The sequence below is a fragment of the Triticum dicoccoides genome, chromosome 2A (assembly GCF_002162155.2).
Source record: "Triticum dicoccoides isolate Atlit2015 ecotype Zavitan chromosome 2A, WEW_v2.0, whole genome shotgun sequence".
NCBI lineage: Eukaryota > Viridiplantae > Streptophyta > Magnoliopsida > Poales > Poaceae > Triticum > Triticum dicoccoides.
In genome coordinates, this window is record NC_041382.1 from 535514626 (window position 1) to 535529510 (window position 14885).

At 44.6% G+C, this 14885-nt stretch overlaps 1 protein-coding gene across 6 annotated transcripts; it reads right to left on the reverse strand.

Annotated features, from left to right (window-relative positions):
* Window positions 1–1872: 1872 nt before the first annotated feature.
* Window positions 1873–10181, reverse strand: LOC119355227 (regulator of nonsense transcripts UPF3-like). 6 transcript variants are annotated; one of them, XM_037622014.1, is made up of 14 exons: window positions 9689–10181; window positions 8367–8473; window positions 7606–7701; window positions 7414–7512; window positions 7234–7313; window positions 7040–7144; window positions 6286–6300; window positions 5417–5519; window positions 4122–4219; window positions 3573–4020; window positions 3429–3491; window positions 3199–3317; window positions 3039–3092; window positions 1873–2529 (listed from the first exon to the last, which is right to left on the reverse strand). In XM_037622014.1, the coding sequence occupies exons 1-13, from the start codon at window positions 9826–9828 to the stop codon at window positions 3054–3056; spliced, it is 1512 nt and encodes a 503-aa protein (XP_037477911.1). In that variant the 5' UTR covers window positions 9829–10181; the 3' UTR covers window positions 1873–2529; window positions 3039–3053. The 6 variants fall into 6 exon arrangements, with proteins under 6 accessions (XP_037477911.1, XP_037477910.1, XP_037477907.1 ...); XM_037622013.1 differs by having other exon boundaries at window positions 3573–4023; XM_037622010.1 differs by having other exon boundaries at window positions 3573–4047; window positions 5417–5516; window positions 9689–10180.
* Window positions 10182–14885: the final 4704 nt, after the last annotated feature.

The following is a 14885-nucleotide window of genomic DNA, read 5'->3' on the forward strand; positions in this document are numbered from 1 at the left end:
GCAAGCAGCGGCAACATGCAGGCGTGGGTCGCGTGGACGTCGCCGGAGCGGGGCAAGCGGGGCGCGGTGCGGTGAGCGAGCAGGGGAGGAGGCGCGTGCGTGCGGCAGAGGAGCGGCAGCAGGCGCAGAGGAGGCGAGGGCGCGCGCGGGGCGGCTGCGGATGCGCGCGGGGGCCGGCAATGGGCAGCGACAGCGGACGAGCGCGGGAAGGGGGGGACGCAGGTCGCGGCCACGGCGGCGCGGTGCACGGGTGCGGGATGGCGTGGTGGTGCTCGCGCAACGGGTGAGCCGACGCGTGGTGCTCGGGCGGGGACAGAGGGAAGAGGGGAGAGGCCGGAGCCTCACCGCGGGGCTGTAGGGTTTCGGGCAGCGGGGTCGAGGAGGTGGACGGGGACGACGGCGCGGCGTCACGGCGTCTGGGAGGCGGGAGTAGTTCGATGGGGAGGAGGACGAGGAGGCGATCCGACGACGGCGACAGGGCGGCGTTCACCGGGGTTGGCGCAGAGGCGAGGGGGCATCGCGGCGAGGGGGGTCTGGCGTAGTGGCTGCGGAGATCGGCGGCGGCGTTCGTGCCCCGATCCAGAACGGATCGGGTGGGAGGGAGAGGGAGAGGGCGAATGAGTGGGGAAGTGGGGGTAGTGGGTGGAGGTTACGGGTTAGGGTTCCCCCGGAGTGGGGATATGGAGGTGGGGAGTGGGGCGCCGGCTCGGCCGGCCTGGCTAGCCCAGTGGCCAGCTGGGCCGAGGCCCAGCGAGAGGGGGGCTTTTAATTTCTTTCTCTCCCCTTTTCTTTTCCTTTAAAAAAATAAACAGAGATGTGTAAGAAATAATGGGCATGCTATTTACTTAGGAAAAATATGGGAGGTGCCCCTTTTATTCTCTGGTGATCTTAGACAGTGCCACAAATAATTTGGAGACCAAGAGAATTCATTTGATATTTTTCATAAATAGGATAGCATTTTAAAATGCTGAATTGGTGTTGTTATAATTGCTAAAGTCCATCTTTGGGCCGCGAGTCAATCAACGCCGTTTGAATGGATGTAGCAAAAAAAATCACCGGTAGTAGCAAAATCAAACTACGGGTGCAGCAAAAACGCCGTTGCCACCTTCGCGAGGTCGCAGCTCCACCTTACATGGATGTAGAAAAAAACTCCACGGTAGTAGCAAAATCCTGCTACGGTTGCAGCAAAAAATCATGGATGTAGCAAAAACCTCTAACGGTAGTAGCAAAATCCTGCTACGGTTGCAGCAAAAATATCATTGTCGTCCTCACGAGTTGGCAGCTCTGCCTGATGGATGTAGCAAAAAGCTTTGCCGGTAGTAGCAAAATCCAACAACGGTTGCAGCTTCCCCTTATTGTGCAGTGCCATTGAAGCTTTCTATGTCTATGGTTGAAGCTTTTTTCAAGGGCTGTTGAAGCTTTTCTAGATGACGGTTGCAACACTTGGGCAGGCGGGAGGATTCGGGCATGGCTGCAGGCAGCCATGGCGGCCGACGAGGGAGCTCCTGGCCACGTGAAGACTATAAGTAGGGAATGGATCTGGCCATGGCAGCCGGCGAGGGAGCGCCTGGCCGTCGGCAATGAAGCTCATGGTGGCCCAGTCGTTGCCCGGGGAGGAGGGAGGGGAAAGGATGAGCTCATGGTGGCCCAATCGCTGCCCGGGGAGGAGGGAGGGGAAAGGATGCACGTGCTGAAAGGAGGCGGGGCGCGTTTTGCTAGCGTGGCGTGCAAACCGGCTGAAAGTTCGGCCGGCGCAGCACGCCCAAACATTTATACCATATAAAAAACAGCAACCACCTTTGATGTTGTACACCATAACTAGGCATATCATTGATAACATAACACACAAAACATATATGGTGAGACGCAGTAGAAAATCACACACCAGCAACATCAACAAGCCAAAATAGCCTCACATTCCATTCACCCTGGAGCATAAAACATGATAGTGCTATGTCACTTTGCACTCCACATTAACTTCGGTCATACTGACTGCAACTGCAGCCGCCGGGATACAGGGGTTCTCATAATCAACTAACTAAAAATTCGCCTTTATTTAGCAAACTGGGTAGTCTCATAACTCTTATCTCTTTGTAGATACATGGCACCTCTAACCTGTAAACAGCAAACAGAGCCAGACCTCTTCTTTCTCTAGAGATATGTACATCCATCACTGTGTATAGCCTCCAGGGGTCTTGGAAATATGCGACCGCTGTCTCGAGGTATTGATGCCAGCCTAATTTCCATCCGTCGCTCCAGATATAGCACCCTTGGGTCCAAAATCAAGTCTCACCCAAAGTGATGGAGAGCTACCTACTGGTGGGTTATGTTACTTCACTATTGCTGTGATTCTGTGAATCAAATCAAAGAGCTGCCTTTTCAGCTATAGCTGAGACTTTCGTTGACAAATCTAGGATCGCACTTCATAGAACCATCTCACCAACAGTCATTTCATTCACAAACTTCAGAATGAGCCGCAAAATCCAGAGACTTCTCCACAGCTTGCAACATCTGTTTTGATGGAAGTATCTGCATGACAAGTTGATAGATTAGTAAACATTTGATAGGCAAATGCAAAGGTGCGTGCAAGAGTGCTTCCTGGTAGAAAAAAATACTAGCAATATTTGTGCAAAAATATGTCCATTTGTTTCGTATAACAAAATGTATGTGTATAGTTGCTAAGATATTCGTCCCTCCTTAAAACCATCATAATTTTGCAAAAATGTTTGCTAATGCATAATGCACATCTATACAAAAATTGCATTGCTTTCAAAAGAGTGTTTGTCACTTCCCAATACCACATGCACCTGACAGCACAAAATACATTTTCCTATTTGGTGACAAGTTCCTATTATTTTCCGAGACATTTTTTCTGTTAGATGTGTTTTTCAGATAGGAATCAGAAAAGGCTGGAAACAAGACAAAAGACGCCCAATAGATGGTGCTGGAAACATGAGGATCAGTGTGCGCATTTAATTATAGAGGAAGAGTCTGAAAACAGGTTGAATAAATAAACAAAATATGGTAAAATAGCGTACCATTGGTGGACAAACTCACGATCCTGAACTTGACTTTTGAACCCATACTTGTCTCTGCACACATCATTTATGGTATTAGACTTTTAGAGTAATAATGCCTAACAAAAATCACCCCCATGCAGTCAGCCAAGGCAAGTAAAAAATTATAAACTAATCACACCTCATGAGCCACATAGCTAGCAGGGCCCCTCTTTGAAGGCTTTCCATCAGATGTAATAAGAGGGATTTCCATCTCCTTCGACCCACGTGGCGGACCACGGCGGTTGGCATGCCTGTTTCCTGAATAACATATTACACCATGAACCACAGTACAGAAACTGATATAGAAAAAACTTTGGATTGCTTGTCTGCTAATCGCTAACTATAATTATAGCCAGATAAAAAACAAACCATTCTCCACAAGGCCACCACGGCCACCAGGACTCCTTGTGTCTATTTTTCTCTCTCCATGGCCTGCATCATCAAGTATGTTAATACAGTAATAACTCGAGCATCAGGAATAATTAACAACAAAAGTTGTTAAATGACTTGTACCATCTACTTGCTGAGAGAAATTGTCCATAGAGTGCGACTGCATTAGCGGGAACTCAGACGATGATGCTTGCGTACTGCCTCCTGATGCAGACTTGTCATAGCGACGAGGGGCCCAAACACCTCGGTCAGGCCTATCTCTATTTCTGGCATGTCTTTCAATCTTCTCACCAATGGGTCCAGAACCATGCAGATGCTTGTCATCATAGTGGTTTTTCTCAGCATTTTCAACAGTCTGATCTTTTACAGTGGAACGCGAGTTCGGAGCCCGTGGTGGCCTCTTATCCTTCTCGGCACTAATTATGTGACCTTCTTGCTCATGTTGAGATGATGCTATTGCATGGCGTCCTTCCTTGTTTGAAAGTATAGTCTTGATAATTCTGACACTGGCCTCATTTCGCTGGTCTTGTCTAGAAGTTGATGGGGGTGTATTTCTCGAAGGCGGCAGAGACTGCTGCGGGGTTGAGCTATCAGATATCTGTGGCAAAGCAGATAATATGACAGTCCATACCAATTAAATGATAAAAAACCTCGGGGGATGTGTCTGCTTACATTGGAATCAACCCTCGCTCTTCCTTTCAGAAGGACAATTTTGTCCTTTTTACCGTCGATAACCTGAGCAGATCCAGATGGCCCACCGCTTGTAGCATCTACAAGACGGGACAAAACAAAACAACAGTATTAACATCATAGAGGAAATAGGCATTTGTATCCACTATAAGGATGGAAAGAAGTGGATCACATAGGGTAAAGAAAGAACTAAAGATTAAGGGGTACAAAACAATAATTCAACAGTTACCCTTGTAAAGGGAATACAGCTCCATGATTAAAAATAAATAAATGAAAAAACAACACATAATTCTCAAATACGACAAATAACGTAAATGTGGTTAGTGGATGACATCATGCAAGGAGGACCGGCATCGTTCCCATGAATGGATTGTGTGTCGGAATTGAAAACATCCACTTGGGCTACTGCCACATGTCAGTTTTTAAACCAAACAAGTGAGGAAAACAATCTATGTTTCTTTGCACTGACGGTGCTTCGGATTGGCTTTTCAAAAGCACACTTATTTTTGCCATTGCAGAAAACATTAGCTAGGAAGCTAACACATTGAAGTCAAAATAGTAAAGGTTCCAATATTAGCTAGATTCCGTGCCACGCAGTACACGCAAACCAACTTAGGCCTCCTTTGCTTCATAGGATAGGAATTTTATAGGAATAGGAAAATCATCAGAAGTGAGATGACATGCATCTCAATTCCTATAGAGAAAGAGATGTTATTTGGTGCATAGGATAGGAATTTTTCCATTTAGTCTAGGCTAATGTTTTTTTTTCTTCAAAATGTGAAGGATTGATTCCTATCCTACATAGGAATAGGAAATCCATTCCTATAAACCAAAGGGCTTCAAAGGAATTTTTCCTTCGCAAATCCTATCCTATAGAGTTCCTACAAAATTCCTACAAACCAAAGCAGGCCTTATTTTTGCCATTGAGGAAAACATTAGCTAGCAAGCTAACACGTTGAAGTCAAAATAGTAAAGGTTCCAATATTAGCTAGATTCCGTGCCACACAGTACTCGCAAACCAACTCAGCGATGAGTTTGTTCTTACAAACATGAATTATGTCCCATTCCCATGTAACGGATTAAGCTCAAGTTGACAATGGGGCTCAAAGACCCTAGTCTGTCTATTAGTTGATACAACATTCCAACAACACAAAGTCAAGGGTCATATCAGAAAGACCACACTTAGTAACAATATATGACACCCAAAGTACTGTTGAGTATTGACAATAGTTATAACAAGCTAAAAACAATAAACAATTTCTTCAATGTAGTACCACCTGAAGTTCCAGCAATGATTTTCTCTCTGTGTGTATGATCATCTCTCTTTGGTGCTAAGATGTAAGTCGGCTTCTCCTTAGCATTATCTCGCACAACATACTGCTGGATATCACAGAACAGCAGCATGTTAGTAACTTCAGTTCATAATTCATTGCGAATAATAAACAGAAAGTACCAATTGTTGTTTACTTAGTTTTGACAGGTAATCATTCTCAGAGAGAAAAGACATGGAACACCATGTCAAAGCCTCAAGGAAAGAAGTACTCCCTCCATCCCGAATTACGTGTCCTAGATTTGTCTAGTTACGGATCTATCTAGACACGTTTTAGTGTTCGATACATCCGTATCTAGAAAAATCTAAGACAAGCCTTTTGGGACAGAGGTAATACTACTTTTTACAGAACACCACAAAATAAATAGTCCACCACTCAAAATAACCAATATGAAGCGCCGAGCATTACTAGTGTCTATGTGCTTCAACCAAATACAACTGAATACACACTTAAATATGTTCAAAAAAAAAATATGAGAACTCCACAACCATAACCCAAAAAGAACAATTCTGAAGTGGTTGGAATATATAAAACATATATGAGCATATGATCCATAAATACTGGGGCAAAACATGCATAGAGGAAACAACAGACTGACAGTAATCATGAGGATTAACATGCTAACATAAAAAAACATAGGAAATATACAGAGCATCTGATCCATAATGATAAGTTTATGATACAAACATAAAAGGAAACAAAAGAAACATCTTATTTCACTATCTCAAATCAAAATACAAATAGAACAGCAGAACCTCTGAGAATATTTTGTAGGGATATAAAATGAGAACATATAGTAAAGAACTAATCTATACCTGCTCTCTCCGGTCCTTTTTACTCCGCGTATTAGATTTGTGTCAAGTCAAACATTGCAAAGTTTAACCAAATTTATATTAAAAAATATCAACATCTACAATACCATATATACATACTATGAAACTACAGCCTAGTTCTTTTGGGCAATTCTCCCAGAATCTTGAGAATCGGCTCTCCACCCAGCTTCTCCCAGAATCTTGTATCCATATGTTTTAACAATCCTAGTTGTTCACATCCTAACTAGTTAGGATTGTAAAAAAAAATATGGGTTCAAGATTCTGGGAGAAGCTGGGTGGAGGGTCAATTCTCAAGATTATGGGAGAATCGGCCAAAAGAACTGGGCATACATTTCATAACGAATCTAACAATATTGATTTGGCATTGTGAATGTTGATACTTTTTCCTATAAGTTTGGTCAAAGTAGAGATACTTTGACTTCGGACAAAAGTTATATGCAGACTAAAAAGTACCGGAAGGGGTACTTTTCTAGGCATAGAGGTACACTAGTCAACACCTACTTCTGTAAAAACATGACACAGTAATGTGCTGGCATTTGAGCCCCACCTGCTACCACATGTTATAATCCAAAAATGGCCAATAAAAAAGGTTCGTGTCACCATATACATGCTTGGAACAGACTTTTCATTACATGTTACTATTTCAAGTACAAAATTAATGAGTAGGCCTACTCAAAACATAAACATGGAAGGATAAGATCCGTTTCATGTGACAATTCTCGACCAAGCATAGTACCGTTGAAGTGGAGGCCCTGCGCCTTTCAGAAGACCTTTTAGATGGACTAGAACTACTAGTTACCACGCCTGCAACTTTTCTGCTTAGTCTACTACTTACAGACCTCTGCAGTGTGTGAAATGCTAGTTAGTACACACCTGACAGTTGATAAACGATAATAAAACTTGAGAGTATAATCAATTCAACTAATATACCTGAGCCATACTCTTAGCCGCCCTTTGCTGACGAACATAAACCATAAGAGGTGTCACAACAGGGGGCACCTTTCCAGCAGCTGCAATAGTAACCAAGTAAAGATGCTTAGCATCTTTGAATAGATACATTAATTAGACAATAATGCTTTACTACAAATAGAAGGTTACGAGATGTTTTACCTGCTCTTTCGGCTTCTTTCCTTTCAAGCTGAATTTCAGCACTTGGCAAATGCTCAGTAGGCTTTGATATAAGCTCAAGAAACTCCAAGTATTCTGGATCTGAATATTCGACAACAGAAATAACTAAGTTTGAAAAAACAAGAAATATGGAAGTACGGTACATATTGGACAGCAAAAATGCTTGTTTAAGACCTTTTGTTATAGTTCCTTGACGAGCATCTTTCTTGATATTTGACTTCGGAACCTGTTGTGATGGTGCATATTCCACAAGAGCTTTAAATTGGGCACCTGGCAGGGAACCATGGACAACATGCATGACATACAAATTAAAACATGCATAGATGCATAACCAAACATATACTCGAGTTTTAGGGAAAAAAAGAACTTCACAAATTGATTAAAAAATTACAACAAGCTAACAATTTCAGTTACATCCTAACAGGATATATTGATTAAATAACCCCATATGTCAACAATACAACATAGGTGGTGATTGTGTTCATTCACTATGCCTGACACCTGACCAAACTATTGGGCAGGCTATTAAAGAGGAAACTGATGGCTAGTTTAATTTTCTGGATAACCTCAGGCGTTGATCATCTAAGAAGGATGAACACAAATATGGCAGTATTTATTTGCTAGCTAGCCCTAATCAAGATGATCCATCTTCCGTTCAATGGCTATGTGACTGCTAAGCATTAACATTTTATGTCAATTTGAAATCTTGTAGAAAATAATATGGCTATTGCAAAAAATCACGTCATGTATAGTGCTATACTGATGCAACAAATAGTAGAAACTGAAGAATGCAAAGGGTGCCTCACTAATGAACTTATATCTCTAGTGTGGACAGCGATAAGTGGACGTAATCTGAATATGAGTTCCGCATACAGTTGATTGCACATGAGAAAGGAAACAAAAAGAGCATATTGGTTAAGAAATGAAGGACTTACCCTTTTCATTCACAAATACATGCCCATTGAAGAACTCAGCAAACTCAACAACATCTTCTGGGCTCTTGAAGTTAAGGTAGAGACGCGAATATCTATGATTCTTTTGGCTGGAAATAAAAATTCAGTTAACCAACTGGAAAAAAATATGGTAGCAAACAATTAAGTCGCTATTGTATCAACAACTTCTGGGCTCTTCAAGTTAAGGTAAAATCGGCTGGATAGATAAATTTTGTTAACCAATTGGACAAAAGAGGGTGGGAAACAAGAAATATACTATTGTTTACTTCCCACTGCTAGGTTCCAATAAGGAAGCCTTATACTTTGAGTAAAAGCAATTCAAAGACATCAAAATTTAAGGAAGAAACTACTACGCAAATCACCATAGCACAGGACTGGTAAATAAAAAGGCTGAGTGCTACAAGGTAGTTTCGACTTCAAGTGTTTCTGTTTCTTTTAAGAAAATTGCTCCATAACAAGCACACTATAAGTGAATTCTGGCTCTTGTATCCAAAATAAGAGAAAGCAAAAAATGAACATTTTACAGTTTTAGTTGCCATAAAAAACCAGTGAGGCCAGCGACAAACTAAAGAAATGGAATTAACGGGTAGAAAGCATAGATAGTTGCATAACAAATAAGGCAACCTCTATTCTTCACTAATACTTAAGGTCATTGACAAATTTGTACTCAAAAACAAAATTACAAGCACAGATAATAACTACGATTTAACACCCAACAGTTCATTCTGGTTGAACGTAAGATGGCAGGAACTGGAAACTGCAAGTGGCACCGCATTGTAAACTAGAAGTCCACAGCTAGGGATAATGTGCTGCACTAAATAGCAGCAACAATTTTAAGCTTAACGTCTCAATTACGCAAATGAACCTGCTGATTGCTAATAACGAAACAAACTACATCACTTATACAAGCACACTAAATCTATTGGGGGGAAACCAGAAACTGCTAGTCGCATAATTCCTATATTAAACGGACAAGGCCCCAATCCAGAAAGAGCACTGAACCTCAAAGATACGCCAACTACAAGTCTACAACTAGGAATAACATGATGCACTAGATTGTGTCAACAGTTCTATTTAAGCTGAGCATATCAATTACACAGATGGAACATGCATTCTAATAACAATAAAAAAACTAAATCACTTAAACAGCACACGAAATCTAAACGGAAACTACCAGTCGCCTAGCACATGATTCCTAGGTTAAACAGCCACGACCCCAATCCAGACCTAAAGAGCACCGAACCTCGCAGGAAGGCCAACGCACGCCTAGGGGACTCGGGTAGCGAGGGTGAGAAAACGCTGACCTGGCATTACCGGGGCGGAAGCAGGCCCAGTCATACCGACCAGCGAAGCGCGCGTCAACCTGGTCCACGACGGCCTGCTGCGCAATCGCCGGCGGCAGCCGCCTGAGCACCACCTTCGTGCGGTGCGCCGGGTCCTTCATGTGCGCGCGCGCCGCCAGCTCCAACTCCTCGGGTCCGAAATCCGCCCACGAACCGGGACCCACCACCACACCGCACCGGCACAAACCCTAGGGGCCGGGTCACATCGAGGCGGGGCGGGGCGGGGCGGGAGGGCAGACGGGCGCGAGATCTGAGGAAGGGTTAGGGTTTGGAGCGGGGCTGGGGTTGGGGAAGGAGGAGGTCTCTCGCTTTCGTCTGCTGCTTCTCCCCTCTCTCGCGAAGTCGCGTGCGACTCTTTTCGGTCTCTGGTTGGGGTTGGGGTTTGGGCTTGGGAGATGAGAAATTGGAAACTGTTGGAGATTAGGGGAAGTGGAAGAGGAGGACGACGAGGAGGACGAAACGTAAAGAAAAGGAGAAGAAGAAAAAAAGAGGAAAGGCGCAAGAAAAGATACGAGAAAAATATCAATCCTGATAATGGTTGATGCGTCAAAAGAGCAAAACTGCTATAGCATTTTGCGACAAGCCCCCCTCCCCCCCACCCCATAGCTATATAGGGATGTGAATATGTGATGCAATTTTTGTTAACAGTTTAGTTAAATTGCATAGCAGTCGATATTAAAAAGTACGAGTTAGGAAGTAAGCTTGCACTAGTTTCCATCACATAACAAACTTAATCTATAAATCTGTGCCGACGACTAGAGCATGAACTATGGTGGCATCGCCGGTGCTGCCTCATGCCAACCAGTTAGGCTTGAGAAAATGAGGCCATAATTTAAATTTGTTTCATCCAACGCCAAAATCTGAGGCTACCGTCTTATCAGGGACCATACTCTCCCCTTGCCTGACTTTCTTCCGATCCTCCCGCTCCCTCTCTCTTTCCTTTTCCTCTCCTCTTTCCTTTTCCTCACATTTTCACTTCTCTGCTCGAAGAACTCATATCCTGTTCAGGAACCACCTTGGCTCTACGAGCTATACCTTTATGGCGTGGTGGCATCCGAGCCTAGTTGGCTCATAGGGCAGCACGTTTGGGGCCACGCGTTGGCCATGCGCTTAGAAATCTTGACCCTGACCATTCACCTCAATACTTTCCTCAAAAGTTACGGCATGTGAGTTGATGTGGGCGTGTGGCTGCTTAGGCTGCAACTGGTGGCCCACATCAGGACTCTGCCCTTCGACAGACAATTATGAGTTCATGAATTTATGTTTCACCTAATTCTATTGAAATTCCTTATTTCTTGGTCATATATGCCACGTGTTTTCTTCTTAAAACAGCTAAATCTTATAGCCCACTGTAGTTTTTGTAGCTTTTGAAAGAAGGTGGCCCTATACCATTTAGCTTGATATTTTAAATGATGGGTTAATAGAAGGCCAGCCCTAGGCATCGCTCGACCTAACCCAAATTTCGGCCGATCACTGCTCGTATGATAGTGTCCTACACAGGGGGTGCTAACCACGTCGGCCCCTGAGCATGGGTTGGGCCGAGGACCCCCAAGCTTACAATCAGTGGGTCATTGAAAGTGCGTTATATCGACTAGAGGGGGGGTGAATAGGCAATTTTTATGAAAGTCTTCAAAACGTGGAAGTTATGAAGACAAACGATAGAAATAAACCTATTACCATGCAGCGGAAGGTAGACTACACTAGGTAAACCATAGTCAAGTATTCAATGAAGTGAAAGCACAATGACTAATAGCAGCAATGTAGTAAGGATTAGGTAGGAAGATATTATGAAGTCAAACAGAACACGCAGTCACTCAGTGAAGATAAAAGATAGTGCAATCATACAATGACTTCACAAGGACCAACAGTAAGTAAAGGGAAGGAAAGGATGAAACCAGTGACACGTTGAAGACAATGATTTGTTGGACCAGTTCCAGTTGATGTGACAACTGTACGTCTGGTTAGGGCGGCTAGGTATTTAAACCTGAGGACACACAGTCCCGGACACCCAGTCCTGAACACGCAGCTCAGGACACCCAGTCCTCACCGTATTCCCCTTGAGCTAAGGTCACACAGACCTCGCCCAATCACTCTGGTAAGTCTTCAAGGTAGACTCCCAAACCTTCACAGACTTCGTTCACCGGCGATCCACAATGTCTCTTGGATGCTCAGAACGCGACGCCTAACCGGCTGGAGGATTCACAGTCCTCAAGTGTAATAAGTCTTCAGATCACACAGACAAGAAGACTTAAGTGATGCCTAATTCTCTTTGGCTCTGGGTGGTTAGGGTTTTATCCTCGCAAGGAATTCTCTCTCAAAGGCTTCGAGGTGGGTTGCTCTCAAACGACAAAAGCCGTACACTAACTCTGAGCAGCCAACCATTTATGATTGTAGGGGGTGGGTTATTTATAGCCACTAGGCAACCCGACCTGATTTGTCCGAAATGACCCTGGGTCACTAAGGAACTGGCACGTGTTCCAACGGTCAGATTTCAAACTCACACGGCAACTTTACTTGGGCTACAAGCAAAGCTGACTTATCCGACTCTGGACAAGATTCGCTCTTATAGTCTTCACTCGAAGACATAGGTTTTGGTTAAGCATCACTTCAGTCATTCTGACTGGTTCTCTTGGACCCCACTTAACAGTACGGTGGTTCCTATGACTCAACAAAGAAGAAAAGGAACTACGAAAGATCTAAGTCTTCGAGCTCCATAGGCTTCATGCGATGTCTTCTCTTGTCATAGTCTTCAATGTGGATATCTTCATATACCACCTTTGACATCAATGTCTTCATACATTTTTAGGGGTCATCTCTGGTAGGAAAACCGAATCAATGAGGGACTTCTACCAGTGTTATCCTGCAATTCTCACAAACACATTAGTCCCTCAACTAGGTTTGTCGGCAATACTCCAAAACCAACTAGGGGTGGCACTAGATGCACTTACAATCTCCCCCTTTTTGGTGATTGATGACAAACTAGTTGAAGTTTTCAACGGGGAATATAATATGTGAAATTATAAAGGATAAGGAATTGTCTTCATAAGTTGTAAGGGCTCCCCCTGAAGATGTGCATATAAGTAATTTGCTTTTGGAATGCAAATGCACATGGCAGGTTGTGCTTGTGGAGATCCTCTTCAACTTATGATGACAATCCACTATGCATGTGAAGGTATGTGAAGATAATGACATGCATAATGGAAAATGGACGTCTGCAGAATGATCTAAGTGCGGAATTTATCATCGCACATGCAGAATTTATCATCGCATCGCGAGGTGGCAAATAAGTAGCAGACGACCATCGAGTTTAAGTGTTACAACTCAAAGAACCAACTGTATCAAAGCAAATGAGAGTTGTAAACACGAAGCAAAAAGTATAAAGCACCCGCCCATATGGACCCGCTTGAAGACTATCAAACTCATATGCTTCTCCCCCTTTTGTCAGTAAGGACCAAAAAGGTTTGAAGACATAGAGCATCTACTCGTTCCCATGAAGACTAGGTGAAGTAGCAGGGTCGTCCGTGGTGTTCGGCGGTGCAGAAGAACTTGGAGCAGTGTCGAAGCGTGCTGAAGGAGGTGGCGGTGAAGTGGCATCATCTTCATCCTCGATCACTCTGGCATTCACAGTTGCAGCAGAGGAAGAGAACTCAGAGTCTTCAAGAGATGGAGTTCGTCGCAGCACTGCCCTTCGAGGAGGTGTGGAGTCAAACTTGAAGCGCTCATAGAAGCCATCCTCTTGAAGATCATCTTCAGAACACATCAGCGTCAGCCCTTTCCATGTGCGTCGAGAGGTTTCATGGGCAACAAAGGCATTCTTGGTGGCAAGATTGCGAATGCGATTAACATCCACCAAGAGGCTTTGCATTTGACGCTTCAGCCAGTCATGATGCCTATCCCGTTTCTAATGAAGAGCCACAAGAAGCTCTCGGTCATTGAGAACATGAGTGCGCTTCTTGGGTCGTTGGGCAATGATGCTATCAGTGGCTTCAGTGAGCGCAGGATGCGGTGCACGTGTAGTGCCAGCCAAAGGATACACACAAGTGACTGCTTCAACTCCTTCAATGTTCTGAGAAAAACTCTGATGCTCTGCATTCTGAAGACTTAGAGGTTCCTTGGCAGGCTCAGGATAGATGGCTTCAATAGACATGTCCACACCAGGCAGAAAAATCCGATGATTGCAAGCAGATGGCTGATAAGAGATAGCGGAGTGAAGTTTGATCAACCGCATTACCCATGGGGCGTAGAACTTCAAGCCAAACAGATCAGAGCCTCATGCAGCAAGTTGGCGAAAGAAGAAGTCCTGTGCATTGAAGCATTTGCCATGAAGAATATAGAAGACCAGAGTCTTAATTGCACCTTCCAGCTTGGCATGTGGAGAGTGCCCTTTGATGGGCCACAGAGTTCGCCTTATGTAACGCCCCGAGACCGATATGCCAGGTGTCGTCCAGTTATTTGTTGTTGTTGCCTTGTCATTGTTTGCGTGTCATGCATTGCATATCATGTCAGCATGTGCATTTCATTTGCATACATGTTCGTCTCATGCATCCGAGCATTTTTCCCGTTGTCCGTTTTGCATTCCGGCACTCCGTTCTCCTCCGGTGGTCATTTCTACCTTTCTTTCGTGTGTGGGGATTAAACATTTCCGGATTGGACCAAGACTTGCCAGCGGCCTTGGTTTACTACCGGTAGACCGCCTGTCAAGTTTCGTACCATTTGGACTTCGTTTGATGCGCCAACAGTTAACCGAGGGACCGAAAAGGTCTCGTGTGTGTTGCAGCCCAACACCCTTCCAAAGTGGCCCAAAACCCACCTAAACCTGTTCCATCATCTCGGTCGTTCGATCACGATCGCATGGCCGAAAACCGCACCTCATTTGGACTCTCCTAGCTCCCTCTACCTATAAATATGTGTCTCCCTCCGAAATTCTCGCGCAGATGAAACCCTAGCACCGCTCCTCGCGCCGACGGACAAACTTCCCACCACCGGCCGGACATGCCCGCCGCCCTCAGCCACCTCACTCCGACCAATCGGAGTGCACCACCTCACCGCCGCCAGCGCCCTCACCCACTCAGCACGCGACACGTCACCGCGCCCCGCCTCCTCTCTCTCCTCGCGCCGTCGCGGCCCTGCGGGCCCGAGGCCGGCCCGCCCGGCCCGA